The 17,687-nt window shown below is 41.2% G+C and overlaps 1 protein-coding gene across 2 annotated transcripts in view; it reads left to right on the top strand.

The window, feature by feature from the left end:
• NME7 (NME/NM23 family member 7) overlaps positions 1-17,687 on the top strand; it is a 131,637-nt gene that overhangs the window by 76,546 nt on the left and 37,404 nt on the right. For both annotated transcript variants that reach the window (XM_067546118.1, XM_067546119.1), the window contains exon 10: positions 2,956-3,057. In XM_067546118.1, the coding sequence (XP_067402219.1) occupies positions 2,956-3,057 (102 nt within the window). The remainder of the gene's footprint in view (positions 1-2,955; positions 3,058-17,687) is intronic.

Genomic DNA, 17,687 nt, shown 5'->3' on the forward strand with positions numbered 1-17,687 from the left:
GTCTTTTGTGAATCTCTGTGAAATCGGTGAGGGTCCAGTAGGCATATTGTAACCTCAGTGGGGCCTCAGGTCTGTGTGCATTGTAATGCTTTTGTGGACTGTGCAAACACTAATGAACAGAGCCTTGCAATGTGCCTGTGAAGTATGTAAGTGATTCCTATTTTAAAAATGGATTAAGGTACCAGTACTCCAGAGGGATCTGGCTGTTTGACTTTTATGCATCAGGGAGTGCAACAAGTGTGTAAGGGTACCTCAGGTTGATCCCTTTGGAAGATCAGGACTATAGTGACACAGGAGGTCAGTGGCAAAATGGGGAATGTTAACCAGGTCTCATCTCCCAGCGCTGAGCCTGAGGCACTTATAGGATAAAGGAGGATCTGACAAGATAGGAGAACTGAGTGTAGCATAGCTCAAATTTGAGCATATCTATATGGTCTGATGCAGGTACCATATACCCTGCAGTCATTCTAATCTCTGGAAAAGTCCCTGTGGTGCATTGAGCTGCAATGGCTATTCCATCTCCTGCACCTCTTTCATACAAACTGTACCCCCAAAATATTTTGCATGGTTAAATAATTCAGTATGAGAGTTGACCAAGAGGGAGAGGGGAATTTTGAGAGACCTAGGCAGGAATGCAGAGATTTTTTTAGAGAAAATTTGAAGCTAAATTTTTGGGATCAAGACCTCCTGCAAGCCCTCCGTGCCCGAAGCGCTCAAGTGAAACAAATGGGATTTCCCCAGGTGCAGGGTTTGCAAAGTCTGGTCTTCTCTGAAGCAGTAAGAGATAGGAAGTCTAATCCAGATGGTAAGAGAAGGCACTTGCACCAAGAACAGTGAGATAGTCCTAGGCAACTGGAAGGAGCAAGGAGGGAAGTAGAAGGCGGACCTAAGTAAGGGTCTGACCTCCCTATATGTGACTCAGATCTCTAGGACTTTCCATCCAGTTGTGTTTTCTTAAATTTCATTTATGACTTAAAATTAATCATCATGACTGGTGAAATATCAGGGCAGAAGTTGTTTGTCATATGCAAATCCCAGCTGTCTTTTCCAAGGTCTCGTCTACATTTCCTAGGGATCATCAGCCATTCAGACATGGGCTTGTCATCTAATTATAAAATGGTTCTTTATGAAAGGAGAAATCGAAATCATTGCCAAAGATTCCAGTTTTGCTGGTGTTTCCTCTAACTGCATAGAGTAGGAGTCCTTAAATAAGTAATAGAGAAAAACATAAACCACAAGTGACCATTTTATAAATGCAGTTAAACATTTTGGGATGTGCCATTATGCTGTGTACTACTACAGCAGGGATTCCCCAACTGCAGTGGGTGATCTTGTTCCATCGGTTCACTTCACAGCCATTGTTTAAGAAAGGGGTATGTGAACCAATGAACTTTGGAAGGAGATGCACTACAGCATGTCTCATAGTAATAATACCATCTAGCATTACGCTGAAGGCATCCGGTCTTCAACCTTGTGCCTCATAACATAATCTAGGAATTTGGAATAATTTGACCCCTTGTTGAATGCTTGTCTACCTGTGAACCCCCTGATGATAAAAGTTCTGGGGTAAAATCCTGGTCCCATTAATGTCAAAGGGAGCTGGCTATTGCGTTCAATGAGTCAGTATTTCATCAATGATCTCAAAAGGGATTTCATCATGAAATTGCTCTCATGCTGGACACACAACATTTGAATTTAATTCTCTTTGCATTTTATCTTAATTATAATCCTTGCATGCTGGGGATATTTTTTCCATGTTTTTCTGCCACACCCCTCATCTTCTTGATATTCTTCACTTTCTTGTTCTCTGAGTGCCAGGATTGTGACATCTTAGCCTGTCCTCACCGCCCTTCCCCATTTTCTTTTCATGTCTCCTGTCTTCCCCTTTCCACATCAGCTTCAATTTCTTTATTTTGATGTGTTTAAAAAGGGTCTGCCCAGAGCACTAGGTGCACATACAATCCATGATCTGTGTTATGCAGGAGGTCACGTGAAATGATCACATTGGTCTCTTCTGGTCTAAGAACCCCTATTAATCTTGTTAACAAACTACAAATTGGCACCAATGTCTATAGTTAAAACTCACCTCCCCAAATTAAGACTCTCCATTACCCACTCAGCTCATTTTGCCACCCTTATCTCTGACAGAAAGAGTTTGGGAAAACTTCTGAGCCTTTCAGTGTGACCTGACATTTTTGAGATTCTGACACTAATAGACCAAGGGAAGACTGTATTCCAGAGTCAAGGACCTCTCACTGGAAAAGTCATGCTATATGCTCCTCCCATTTAAATTCCGGGTGACATTCGCTTGTGTCCTACTTGCAATCAGCTGCCATGGTAGCACATGAGAAAAGAGTTAGGCTCTAAGGAAGGTAGGCCCTTAAAGCATGATGTTAGTTTTTATTGGCTAAAACTGACAACTTAGTTTATACTTGGAAACAAATTAGAAGCAAATATACACTACATAGCTCAGGTGTAATGTGTCCCCTATGGGAAATATTGCTATGTGAGTAGGTTGCTCCATTCTGAACCAGCTGAAGATTCTAAATGTTCTTCAGGTTTAAACCCAAGTACAGCATATTGCAGTGACTTAGTCTTAAGGTGACAAAGCTATGATTCTCGGTAGCAAAATCCACGTGAGGAATGAAAAGGTTGCAACCTCAGGCCAAATGCAAAGAAATAAAAGCACTTTGGCAACTGCTGGTACTTGAGCATCCTGAAGAAGCTAGAAATCCAACTTATCCTTCATGTTGTGAACCTGAATAACAATATATGGACAAGTTCTCTCAACTGAGGATGCTGATTCTTACCTCTACCATTTCCTCTCGCTGTTTTTCCCCAACATTTCCTAATATTTTCTTCTTCTTTATGTTTGCGTCCAACTTTGATGTGAAATGCAACTCTTGGTATCACACTAACAAACTTGAAATTTGATTTAATCTTTTCTTCTTACAGGAGATGGTTACAGAACTGTGCTCAGGTCCTTGTATAGCACTAGAGGTTAGGCAGTTTGATCCTCAGAAAGTATTCAGAGACTTCTGTGGGCCTTCTGATCCTGTAAGTTACTTGTTTAATGAGAAATATTTGAAAAGTTGATATTCTGCATGTCAAATGTAAACATTAGAGCATTGCTCTGTTTCTGTATGTGTTTTTTTACTTTCCTTTGAAACATTTCGCCATTGGCCACTGCTTGTGGCCTGATCCAGACCAGGTGGATCATGGGTCTGAACCTGTAGCAACTCCACCAATCCCAGGTAAACAAAGTAATAAAATTACCAAAAGAATACTTATGTGAAAATATAGTGTCAAGATAAGTTTTCTTGGTAATTGTTTTATCAATTTTCACTGGACTGTAAAGCACTAGAATAGTTAACCAAAAAAAAAAAAATAATGGGCTGATTCTCCTGTCAGGCCAGAGTAAATCAGATGTTACTCCACTGAAGTCTGTGGCAATCCTCTGGTGTCTAACTGGTGAGAGGAGATTCTCAGGGTATGTCTACACTGCAACGTAAGACTGGGCTCAAGCCTAATCCCCCTTGTTTCTACATTGCAACTGTGCTAACCCAGGGCCTGGTCCCAGGACCCTGCAGGGCTGGAGGGCCTGAGCTCGAGTTTAGCCTGGACCCAGCATCCAAGCCGTATTGCTTTCCCGAGTAGATGCAGCCCTCTTGATTCAGGTCCCAGGTGTCAGCCAGAAGTATCCCATAGTTCCATGGGACAACATCCTTAGTCCTTTCTATCCCAACAATCTGCAATCCAGTCTATTGAAAATGGAAGCCATCTTCCCCTGTCCCCCTTTGCAAATGGCAGCAGTTCAAGTCATTTATAACCCATTCTCTTCTAATCACTGAGCTACAATGTATCAGAGAGCCTCCTGGGTATGCAATGGTGAGCGAACTGATCAAGCCTTTTCCAAAGGGAGCTGTTCCCTGGTAACATGCAGGGAGGGCAGTAAAATTTTCCCCCAGTGCACCATGGTCCTAGGGCTAGAGGGGGGAGGGAATGGGGACTTCAAGATGTGATTACTTTGACTTGGGTCTGTGCACTGCATTTGTGGACACCAGAGCCTTAGTTTCCAGCACGGGTTAGAAAAGTCTTAATATAGGGTTTAAAATATAGTGTAGACGCTCAAGCCCAGGGTTCCTATACAGGTCAGTTGACTTGAGTCCCACTAACCCTGGACTTACATCGCAGTGTAGACATACCCCCAATCCCAATGTTCATTATAGGAAACAAAAAGCTTGCAGTCTGTATCCCTGCTTATAACGTTATTGTTACTAGGTTTTATTATTTGAGTGCCATCAATATGCATGGTGCTGTATAGAACAGAGAGATAGAGACAGTCCCTATACCAAAGACCTTGCAGTTTTTGACTAACCAGACAATATAGTGCAGACAAAATGTGCCAAATAGCATCCAGAAGACAAAATGACAGTCCCCAGATAATGCAGTCAGGGCTTTATGTTTTAACATTATTGTATGATGTTTTAGTTCCACTTTGGTACTTTCCAGTGCCCAGTATTTTATAGATTTACACTTGAAGGAAAGAACACGTTCTTTACAGTTTATTGCTCTGTAGATTCACACTTAACATTAGAGAAGGCAAATATTGTGGAAATTATTCAAATATTTTTGCCAGTTTCTAATTACTTTTCCGTCTGACCATGTTAAATGTTCCGTTTACCATATTGCATTACTCTAGTATGAGCAGAGCATAACCCCAATTATCTGACCTATGTTTAAATGAAGGTCAATCACCTCCCTCAATAGCAATCCACATGGTATAATGCTCCTACGTTTATAAGGTTTCTAATCACTTGAACTCTTTGAAAGATTGGGTTGTCATTTTATTTCACTTTTGTTTTTCATGTCTGTGCTGGTTTTGTTTAACTCTGGCATGATACTGCTGAAACTGGAAGGTGACCACAAACTAGTTGTCTTAAAGTTATTAAATATAAACCAACATACTCATAACACTTGTAGTTCTGTATAATGATAATGGCTATAATCTAATCTCATGTTTCAGGGCTTTCAGCAGAGGCTAGGAAGGAATTTTTTGCCCTGGTGTACAATTGTAATCCCTGGGTTTGGGGTTTGTTTTTTGTTCTCCTTCTTCTGAAGCATTAGAGATCTGCCATGATTGGGGTAAGCCACTGGTATGAGGTGGTACAGAAAATCCTCTGTCTTGCCTGGCTGATGTGTCTTGCTCACATGCTCAGGATTTAACTGATTGCCAAATTTGGGATCATAAAGAAATTTTCCCTAGGTTGGATTAGCAGGGACATTGGCTGTTTTTCATCATCTTCTGCAGTGTGGGTTGTGAATTGCCTGCTAGTATCATCGGGGCATATCTCGCCTGATCGATTCCCAGCCATCATGGAGCCTCAGGCACTGGTTGTGCCTCAGTCTTTCCTATGGCTGTGGTACACAACAGTACACTCTCCTGAGGAGTAAAATGCTTTGATTTAACTGAAGTCATTGGGCTCAATTTAGAGTATTTGGGTGGAATGTAATGGCTTGTGATGTACAGGAAGTCAGACTAGCTGATCTAATGACCTCTTCTGGTCTGAAGCTCTATGAAACCATTTATCTAAGGTACTCACATAGCTTCCATTACCATATTACCTGAGTGACTCACAATATTTAATGTATTCATCCTCACAACACTCCTGCAAGGGAGGGGAGTGCTGTTATCCCCATTTTACAGATGAGGAACTGAGGCACAGAGACACTAGTTGACTTCCCCAAAGACACATGAGAAACCTGCAACAGAGCAGAGAATTGAACCCCAGTCTCCCGAGTCCCAAGCTATGCCTCTAACCATTGGATCACCTTGGATATTTGTTTGTGTGGTTCCTTTTTACCTGGTAGCAACACTGTGTGTGGAGTGAAAATAAGCACGATTCTACATGCATCAGGAATGGATGTCTTAGGTTTTGCACATTGGCTTCATTTTGTTTCCTTTAATGGTATGTTTGATAAACAGATGTGTCATGTACTTCTGTCTCCTCTGTTTATTATAAGAATTGCCTTAAATCAGTTCCTTAGCCACATACAGTGTAAGTGCACAGGGATATAGCTGCTTTCAGGAGTGTCTCTGCCTGCAATTATATATCTAGTTAAATAATGTTTGTAGCTTGTCCTTGACAAAACGTGGTTAAAGTATCATGTTTTTTTATCATCCTCAATCTGTATAGTCAGGGAAGCTACCAACTAAACATCGTGACTGCAATGTCTGCCTTAAGTAGTGGTTGTAGAAAGCAAAAAATCAGTTTCCTGTCTAACAAGGTTATGTACAGAGCTTTAGAGCTTCATGAGCTGATATTTTAGTGCTTAAAGCGAGGGTAAATATTTACGTGTCCCGTAAAGAATATCAGAATTTTAGAGTTGGAAGGGACCTCAGGAGGTCATCTAGTCCAACCCCCCCGGCTTAAAGCAGGACTAACCTCAGCTAAATCATCCCAGCCAGGGCTTTTTTTTGTGGGGAGGGGGGGAGTGTGAGAGAGAGAGAGAGAGAGAGAGAGAGAGAGAGAAATCTGTTTTTTGTCCTATATGGACAAAAGAGCTAGTTGAATGTTGACAAAATGAAGAGCTAGTTTCAAGCTTCATTACCTTATATTTAGTTTTCTCCTCAGTGTGGCATTTCAATTTTGAAGTGAAAATAACTTTTTTTTTATTTTAAAATATGTTGACTGGAAAAGATTAAAGTGTTTTTCTTATTCTCGTATAAATATGCTTTTTTGCATTCACTTATTTATGTTTCTGATCAACGAGATGGTGTTGTTTAAGCTTATTATGGTGACTTTCAATCAGCATTGCTGTCCAGGAGATAAAATCCTGGAGCAATTCTAAAATCCTGGGACAATGCCAATGTACTTTGACTGACAGACTCTGGGACCTAAATTGACTCTGATTTATGAAGTCTAGTGCCCTTAGCATGTTTGAAGAAGTTTGGTTCATAAATACCAAAGTTTAAAGCCATTTGAGAACAGCCAATGAGGCATTTTATGCAGCCTACTCTTAACGACTAATGTTAACAATGGGCTGTGGCGTGTTGTGCACGCATGTTCATATCTGACGCACTGCCTCCTGATCTAAAAGTACAACCTGCTATAAACCAAGACAAGGGCAAAGTCTGGAATTGTGGCACAAAACACAAAGGGCCAGGTTGTGCCACCCACCCTTAGCTCATGTTGAATAGTCCCTTACTCCAATAATAGTCTCATTTGATGTCAATGGGACTCCTTTTGAAGTAAGGTGCTTCTCAAGGTGAGTAAAAGCATTAGAATCTAACCCATATGGATGTCACTCTACTTTCTAGGTGGCAAATTGTGTCTCTGATATGTAGCAAATAATTACTACAGATGTGACAATTCACGTTTTAAAAGTGGGTCTTAAAGACCCTAATGATTGCATTTCTCTGAGCCTGGCATAGACATCCAGAATGATGTCCAGTCATGCACATTCTCTGCCTGTAACACATAATAATCTAGTCTTCTGTGGGCTGTAATATTTAGATCTCATTTCGGTTGCTAGGTTAAGGTGCAGGTGCTGGGTGGTGTCAGTAGCCAGTGATATCAAGAGGTCAGACTGCTGATCTAGTGATCCCTTCTGGGCTTTAACACTATGACATCAGTAAGGGTGGTCAAAATCAGATGTGGCCTGGGTTTCACAAAATGAAGATATGATTGTTCTTTGGACCTGGTACTCATTTTGTCTGAGCCCCCAGAGTCTAGGCAGTGCAGTTGGCACTCCAGGCACGAGTTTGTACAGATTTTTGCCTTTTGTTGGGTTTTTATTAAAGACTCATGTACATCTGGTAAGTGACGGATGATTCTTTGCTAGAGCTGGCAGAGGGGAAAATGTGCAGATATCCTTCTTGCAAGGTCTTAGACAAATGACAATTAAAAATGATCACAGTAGTCTGTAAATCCACCTATGAGGCAATCAAGTAGAGGGGCACAAGGATATCTTCTCCCTTCTCAGACCTAGTATGTAGGGTGCTCCTTCTAGCCCATTCCTATATTCGAGGACAATTAATTATTGACTGGTGGAACCCAGTGGCCAGGGTTCAGTCCCCTCATCAGTGGTCTTGTTGGGGGCCTTTCCTTGTTATCCTGTCATCCAGCTATGTGGTTGCCTCTCATAGTCTGCTTGTAGACTGCTCTACTTTGGGTTTTCTTTCATAGCCAATTCCCAGACTACTGCCTGCAAACTGCTGCTAACACAGTCCAACCCTCTGTCTGTCTCCTTGAGCCTGATCTTCTGTCACTTCTTGGTCACACTAGGTAACTCATTGCCCTCTATGGATACTGAAATATGTTTCTGTACCTTGAATGACAGCCTGATCTTTTCCCTTCTACTCCTGTAAGGGGCTGGTGGGTTGCCCAGTAAGAGGCCAGCAATTTCATTACAGTGCCCATTTTAATATTTTTTCTTCATGCTATTAAAATTATAACCCAGATTTTCAAAGATAGGTGCATAAAATTAGGAATGTAAAGTCCATATTTGGACATCTAAATCAAGATTTTTATTTTTTTCCAGAGGTGCTCAGCACCCATTGAATTCATTGGAAGTTTGAACTTTGAGCACTTATGAAAAATAAGGCACTTTTATGTAGGTGCCTGAATATGAATTGTGGCTCGGATTTTCAAAAGTGTCTGAGTGACTTGAAAGCACAAATTCCTTTGATCATCAATCGGATTGGTGTGCCTAAATCATGTAGGCACTTTAAAATTAAGAGGTGGGTGTTTTTGACACCCAAGTTTGAAAATTATTTTTTCTAATCCTGGCTGCACTTATACAATTTTGTTTAATTATTAATATTGTTCTGAAGCACAAAGAATTGTATATTCGAGGCAGATTAGGATAGACCTTAAATTTGTTCTCTTGCCACCAATATCAATAGAATAGATTGATTATGCAGCCAGAGCACTTGCCTCTATCTTGTTTCCATTAGATTATAGTATACAGTGTCTCTGAAATGCTGTTTAAACTGAGTTAACCCATCATGTCTCAGACTGTAATAAATAACCAATTTGCAAAAAGAAAACAGAATTTAGCAATTGGCTTGCAGAACATTTTCTTTTTCTGTTTGCAAGTCACTGTCAAAAAGTATTATAACTTTGTAGTTACACTGTACATATGTGTAGTAAGAGAGTTTACAGTCTAAATAGACAATAAAGACAAATGGTGGGAGAAAGGAAATATTATTCCTATTTTACAGATGGGGAAACTGAGTCACAGAGAGATGAAGTGACTTGTCCAAAGTCACACAGGAGCTCTGTGGTAGGGCTAGGACATGAACCCACATTTCTCAAGTCTCAGTCCAGTGTGTCTTAACTACAAGACCATCTTTCTTCTCTAATAGCCAAAGATATCCAGGCCTTTGTCTCCTCCAGCCTTGACTACTGTATATGTTTTGCTTAGAACTACCATTGAAAACCACCTGGACGCTTCAGCTTCTGCAGGATGTTGCTGCCTATTTCCTAAGCATGAGCATCCTGGGTCATTGTGAGCATATAACATCTGTGCTTTGCACTGGCTATATGGTTTCTCAATGCAATTCAGGGAGTCAGTTATGCTCTGTAAAGCCCTAAATGGTCTGGGAAACAGCTTCTTGAGAGTCCGCATCTCCTCTTATGTTCCATCATGTGAGGTTAAGAATGGCTGGGGGCATTTTTACTTTTGGCTCTTGTGTGTAAACTCTAGAGCAGGGGTGTCAAACATGTGGGCCAGATCCGGCCCATGAACCTTTTTGGTCTGGCCCGCAGGCAACTGGATATGGCCCACGATCCTTTTTGGTACGGCCCCTGGCAGCCGGATACGGCCCGACAACCTTTTTGTTCCAGCCCCTGGCTGCTGCTGCTGCCCGGCAATACCCCGAGAGCTACCGCCGAAAGTCAGGACGACGCGAGTTTTCACGGCGGTGGGCAAGACGCCATGAGCTGCCGCTGAAAGGGAGGACGCAGCGAGATTTATCGGCAGAGGATAAGACGCCCACTTTAAGTTCATTTTATTGCAATGTGGCCCGCCATTGGAAGTTAGTTTGACTCCCCTGCTCTTAAGGACAGCCATACTTAGCTGAATGCCCACCTCTGTGAAACTTGCTACTTCTTGCCCTTTCTCCGAGTCTGAGTTTGGCAGGCTTCAGGGCAGACTACAAGGAGGACTTGTGTAACCAATCACTGTGCTGAGGATTTTAGTTGGTGGTGGGCACCCAATGGGGCTATGGCTCAGTGGTTTTCTGGCTGCTTTGTTGTTCAACTGAGGCATCACAGAAAAGAATCAGATTGCCTATAATCACGGTACAGCAATGCCTTTCTAAAAGGATATTTGTGAAATGATTAGGTCTCATTGTCTGCAGGAAGAAAATATACAGAGAAAAGTCTATACCAGAAAGAAAGAAATTTCAATGTATTCGAGCACTTTCCAAAATCAGGAAGTGTGGTTACTTCTTACAGGTACTTGTTTTCAACAATAGAATGTCAGTTGTTGTCATTTTCCAAAGCAAGACGTGTTTTAAAAGAAAGTCTGATATGAAAATTTAGGCTTTATTGTATCATTTTAAAAAATCCTGTGTGTTAGGAAGATATTCATACATGGAGTGAAGTTTAAAAAGAAATTTAACATTTGTGTTTCAGAAAGGTAGAAAGAGGCCCATGACCGTTCAACAAGGCATGATTAAAGGATTAGAAAACATGCCTTAGACTCAAGCGATAGACTCAAAGAGCTTGATCTATTTAGCTTAACAAAGAGAAGGTTAAGGGGTGACTTGATTACATTTTATAAGTATCTACACAGGGAAGAGATATTTAATAATGGGCTCTTCAATCTAGCGAGAAAGGTATAACACGATCCAATGGCTAGAAGTTGAAGCTAGACAAAATCAGAATGGAAATAAGACATAAATGTTTAATGCTGAGAGTATTGGAACAGTTTGTGAAGGGTCGTGGCACATTCTCCATAACAGACAAATTTTTAAATCAAGATAGAATGTTTGTCTAAAAGATATGGTCCAGGAATTATTTGGGGGAAGTTCTATGGCCTGTGTTATACAGGGGGTCAGACTAAATGATCACAATGGTTCTTTGTGGCCTTAGAATCTATCAGTCTGTGAACAAATTTAATGAAACATGACATAGCAGCAAAGTGGTAGCAACACTACAGAACTAGAAGGATGGGTTAAAATGTTAATTAAAATGCTGATTTATACAGCGCACAAAGCAATACCAGCTCAAAAGGAAAGAGGTTAGCAGTGTAGTTTCTATCACACAATATTTTAAAGAAAAACTTATACATTTGCTCATGAGAAATGATAGTATTTTGAGAAAATATCAAATACCTTATCAGTAAAGCTGTTCTGTTTAAGTACAATCAGAGAAGATCAGAAAACTTTTTCACAGAGAGTTTGAGGGGAAAGGAGCTAGAGGGAGAAAGGAACTGACAAGGAGCAAAAGGAAGTTTTCAGTGGTGTTGTGTGTTTGTTTCATACAGTGACTAGGGAAGCAAAGGACTAGAACAGTTTTGGAGCTGGTGGAAGGTAATTAGGGAATTTGAACTCTGCTGAAACTGGCACTGGAATTAGATTTAACTTCTGGCTGGTTGTGTATATATGTCCTCTAGAAGAGTAGGACCCTTTGTTGCTAGCTAGGCCTAAGGTTCTCACTTCACTTTTAACCTCTTTGTGCCTCAGTTTCCCCATCTGTAAAATAGCTATTGACCACACAGGGGTGTTGTAGTGATTAGTTAATGTTTTTACAACATTTTTAAGATGTAAAATGCTACAGAAATATTAAGCATCGTTGTTCTTTTCTCTTATCCCTCTCTAACAGTCTTCTCATATGCATAAAAAAAACCAAAATTTTGGTTATAGCGTTTACTATCAAGTAGCCTACATCAGGCTTGCATTCCTGGCTTCCTGCATACTGCTTAAATGGTTGAAAACTTTTCAGTTTATGCTTCCCAATGCTCTTGAAGTGATGTGTGTGCCAATTCCCTCTTATGGAATATTGTTTAAGTGAAAGATCTTGTTATAATGTCAATGTGCAGTGGGTTTAAGAGGAATTTAAAGCAACTCTGGGAAATTGTAACCTAAATTCCTTTACTTTCAGAATTTAAAACCTCAACCTAAATATTGCATTAATAATAAGTGTTTTCACATAGATGGGTAACAGTTGGTAATGGGTAACACATGGGAATTGGCTAAAAGGGAAAAGACAACAGGCTGTGCTGAAAGGTGAATTTTCGGACTATAGCGAGGTTACTAGCAGAGTTACTCAAGGATCAGTCTTGGGACCAATCTTATTCAATATTTTTATTAATAACCTTGGCAGAAAAAGTAAGAGTATACTAATGAAATTTGCTGATGATACGACGTTTGGAGGCACCATTAATTCAGAGGAAGTTCAGAATATTATACAGGAAGATATGGATGACCTTGAAGATTGGAGTGATAGAAATTAGGTGAAATTTAATAGTATATAGTGTAAGGTCATACTTAGGGCTAGTCTACACTTAAAACTTGTAGTGGCGCAGCTGTAAGAGCGCTTGTGTAGCCGCATTATGTCGACAGGAAAGTGCTCTCCTGCCGACATAATAAAACCACCTAAATGAGCGGCGGTAGCTATGTCGGTGGGAGAGCCTCTTCCACCGACATAATGGTGTCCACACAAGCACTTATGCCGGCAAAATTTATGTTGCTTTAACCACACCCTTGAGCAACACAGTTTGGTCAGCATAAGTGCTAGTGTAGACAAGGCCTTAGTTTGATAGTAAGAATTTCTGCTGCAAGCTGTGGGCTCATCAGTTTGAAGTGACAGAGACAGACAGACCAGGGTGTGTGAGCTGATCACAGGATGAATATGAGCCATCAGTGTTATGTGGCTGTGAAAAAGGCAAATGTAATCCTAGGACATATTAGGCGAGGCATTACCAGTAGAGAGAGAGAAGTATTAATGCTCTTTTACAAGGCATTGATAAGACCATTATTTGGAATGCTGTATGCAATTCCCATGTTCAAGAAAGAGTAATTGAAACTGGAACAGGTGCACGGGAGCATTATTAGGGTGATCAGGGGAATGAAGGGTCTATTTTATGAGAGGAGATTGAAAGAGCTTGGCTTGTTTACTCTTGCAAAAAGAAAACTGAGAAGGGATATGATTGCTCTCTGTAAATATAGCTAAAGAACAATGTTTTCACAAGAACAAATGGGTGTAAATTGGCAATGAGCGAATTCAAGATGGAAATTAAAAGGTTTCTAGCCATCAGAGGGATGAAGTTCCATAACAGCCTCCCAATAGGAGTTGGGGGGGGGAGACAACTTAATTACTTTTAAGAGAGAGCTGGACAAATGTATGAGTGCAATTATATGACAGGGCTGCTTGTGATGGTGGGGGGCAGGGCTCGACAGCCCTGGGGCTCACTTCTAGTTTACATCTTATGTTCCTAAAATTCATGCTTCAAGGTTTCAGCGAGCCAGTGGCATGGGTCAAGAAGGGATTCTTCCCCTCCCCCCATGTATTCAGGGAGGCTTTTTTTCTCTCCTTTGGAGTATCAGGATGGCCACAACTCGAGATGGGACATTGGACAGCGTGGGCCAGTTCTCAGTGGGATCACTGGGTATTCTGTCTCTCAGGTGCTTGGCTGGCTGGTTCTTACTCACATGCTCAGAGTCTAAGGGATGGCCATATGTGAGGTTGGGAAGGAATTTTCTTCCAGGTCAGATTGGCAATGACATTGTGGTGTTTTGCCTTTTTTTTCAGCGTGTGGGTGCAGATCACTTGCCAGGATTATCTGGGTATATCTCAATCATTTCCCTGCCATTGCTGGGGCCTGTGACACTGGGGTACTTCAGGCTCCCCCTATTCTCTGCCTGTGGCACATGATAGTTTTGTCTCCTGGGGGTCTCATTTACTTTGGTCTCATTGTGGGTGCTGTATGATGTTGGTGGCCTGCGGGATACAGTGGCTAGATGATATAGTGGTCCCTTTTGCCCTTAAACACTCTAACTCTGAAAACCAAAAGGAAGGATAGTCCTTCTGGTTTAAAACACAGGACTAGGAGCCAGAAGATCTGGATTCTGTTTTCAGTTCTGTCCCTGACCTCTTTGTGACCTTGGGCAAATCGCTTAATCTCTCTGTGGCTCGGTTTCCATGTCCTTTAAATGGGCACGGTGACATGACCCATCTCCCAGGGTTGGGAGATTCTCTGTGGCAGATACTATGAAAATGCAAAGAATTATTAGGTATATTTGAGGGCTAAATAGTTGTGTACATTTACACTGCCTTATAATTGCATCACCTATGGGACATTTTTATATGATGTGAAAGATGACAATATACAAAATTAGTACTAAAGAATATATAATCATAAAAGGTATAATGTCTGTGTCAAGCAACTAAGCTTGTTGTTGTCTCCTTTATCTAGTATTGCTTTGATTGTTTAAATGTGGGTTTCCCCAGTAGCCTGATGATCACTGCTTACACATCTACAGAGAGACACATTAACGTGTTTGAAGGGGAATAATGTTTATTTACCTAACTCTTCAGCTAAGAAGAAATTTATATCATCAGTTACCCCTTCAAACAAAACAAGTTAAATTAAAAAAAAAAAATTCATTCAGCCACAGACCATTATCGGCTAGAGTAGCAAACAGATCAATAACAGGCAGCAGTTACTATGTCATGCTGTCTGTGGAGGCCTGTAATGGAAAGGACATGATTGAATTGCTTAAATGTTATTTAGGGTCAGACATCTGACTCTAGCCTTTCGGTTTTAATTGTGCATATCAGCTATTATAGATCTAATGAAAAATCTGGTACAGACTGTGCCAAGGCCTATTAGCTAGCTGGTTTAATAATTTCCTTATAAGGATAAACTTCCAGGGTCAGATTCTTCTCTATGATATGGCCTCTTTGTGATGATCTGGTAATACAGCAGACCCATAAAGCCAACAGATCTAACCAATTCTGGATTCCCTTCTACCTTTAACACCTCTCTATGACATCTCCTGCCTGGCCTCTAATGTACAGGGGTCATTAGGGGATGTAGCTACAAGTGACAGGGGATGACCAGCCCTCTATTGTGCTCCCTGAGTTTGCTCTAAAATAAATGGTCACCAGCGTGGTGCAGAACTGGCTCCTTTGTGCCCCCTGCCGAGCTATGTCCAGCTATTGGGTGCAGCAAAGACTCTAGACCCCAATCTCTAAGTTGCATATGCATGTATTAAGTGTTCATGTTAATTCTGTGACATATTCTACATGCTTCTGAATGCATCTTCATAAAACCCAGCCACACAAACACAAAAATAAGTTAAGTTGGTTTTTACCTTATGGATATGCAGCTCATATTGGCAGACCTCCACCACCTGCTCAGATATCTTTTTCATATTGACTTTTCATAATCAGCCAGGACAGGCACCAGAATTCACTATCCTGCAAAAGGGGGCTTTTAATTAAAAGGTCTCTATATCTACCACAGCCACTTTAAAATAGCTTCTTGTACAGATTAAAACAATCAGGGATTTAGTGATGGGATATGGAGCCTTTCAATTTCAGCGGCTGGTTTAAATGTCCTCTGCCATAGTTTGGAGACTTTGCTGTTCAGTGTCCTATGTGAAATGAGCTGATGGACTCAGTCCAGTTCCTAATAGGCAGGTGTCCACATTTACAAAATCACCCCTACTGTTGGGAATTTGTTGGTAGTCCCAGCAGAGGGGTCAAAGAGTGGTCATGAAGACCAAACTCTACTCTGAATCCTAGAGGTGGATCTTCTAAGTCAAGGCTAAGGCATATTGGCAAGGCCACAGTGCAGGGACAGCAGGCACTGCCTCTGTCTATGTTGTGCATGTCTCATGGATAGAGACTTAGGTTCTAGCCTGAATGGTCTGAATATTTCAGGAGCACTAACTCCTCTACTATCCTAAGTGGGATAGTCATTTAACTTGATTCAGTGATCATAAAACTTCTGGAATTAGGTATAAAACAGACATTGATTGCATAGTACTAAGTGGTAAATGCAACTGAGAGGAGCTGATATTAAGCATATTGTCTGCAGTTGAGGAATGAGAGTTCAGAACCTCTGCTATATCACTCCTAAGGATGGAGATTCCACCACCTCCCTAAGTAACCCATTCCAGTGCTTCACCACCCTCCCTTTTTCAGAGAGTCTCTGGTGACTTGTGGTGGGAGACTGGAACTGGGGTCCATCTCCCTTTTTGCCACTAGATTTTTTTTTTTTTTGTCCTTCCCCCAGTTGCTGAAGCACTCCATTTATCTGATCTATTTATTTTTCCAATACAGCCCCTCACCATGATGGGCATTGTAGCATCTCCATAATGTTAAGGTCCTTGTTCCCATCCAACTTCCAAACACTCCTAATGTCGAGTGTGTTAAAGTGAGTTATAGAAGTCTGTCTGCAGTCTCTTATGCCCCTTCAAAAACTAGCCTCACCTCAAGAAGCTGACTGTGCCAACAGGTAGAGAACCTCATGGTCCCTACCTGTTGGTCTCAACTGCTGGCCTTTTCCCCCCATCTCCACAACACTGGATGCTGTGAGAGCAGGATTAGCTGCTCAAGTACATACCCAGGTCCCGGGCAGGCTTGTATAGGTTGTTCTTGTGTCCATGCTGCCACGGCTTCACTGCTATTATTATTCAAGCTAGCTAGTCTAAACAAGCTTGGCTATATCTATAGTCACACCTCTAATTGCAGTGTAGACATACCCAAAGAGGTTGGCTGGGGTGACCCATATTATAGATACTCCCTTTATTCTCAAACTGAGCATGATACAAAAGCAGCACAGTCTTTAAATGTGTGGCATGAAATACAGAATATTTTAAGCTCATCAATATAGATCTTTCTAAAATCGTATCATTTGTATGGAATTGTATAGTCTGAGTGCTCAGCTTCAAAAAGGTTAGCTATTTTTGGTAGCATGTCTGTGGGTAAGAGTCAGTTATGATTGCCCCAAAAAGTTTCATACAAGCTCACAGTGATTTCTCTCTGTCAGTCACTTATTACTGATAATTTGCTCTAACAGAGCTTAATCCTAGGAGATATTGAGCATTTTCCAACACACTTGAAATCAGTAGGAGTAGAAGGTGGTGTGGTCAGGTGCATGTAGATCTTTCGGGTTTGTCTTTTGCTCAGAATCTGTTGATGGTTTTTTCAAAACAGTGCCCTTGATACTGTAAGATGCTGAGTTGTAGTTAACACTCTGAATGACTGTTGCCATGTAAGTGAGGAATACTGTTTGCTTAATGTCACTTACTGTTGTTATTTATTATGAGTATTATTGTAGTGTGTAGACACCCCGACCATTGACCAGGATCCCATTGTGCTAGGTGCTGTACAAATACAAAACAAAAAGATGGTCCCTTCCCCAAAGAGCTTGCAATCAAAGTATAAGACAAGAGACAGATGGATACAGGCAGACAAGAGTACAAGTAAACAATGAGACAGTATTGGTCAGCATGATAGGCAATGGGTTTTGCAAGTAGCAGCCTACCTGGCTCATGCCAACAATTTGGTTTAAATTCTGTGGGCACATTGTCACTTCGGAGGGATTCCATGCGCCCAGATTGTACAGGGTGGAATTGGGCCAACAACAAAAAACAGTTTTAAATTTAGACCCTCTGATCACAAACCTGGCTCCCTTCCAACGTTTAAGAGCCCCAATTTTGGGAC

Source organism: Emydura macquarii, unplaced genomic scaffold, assembly GCF_026122565.2.
Source record: "Emydura macquarii macquarii isolate MOO-44397 ecotype Brisbane River unplaced genomic scaffold, CSIRO-AGI_Emac_v2 contig_1119, whole genome shotgun sequence".
Classification (NCBI taxonomy): Eukaryota; Metazoa; Chordata; order Testudines; family Chelidae; genus Emydura; species Emydura macquarii.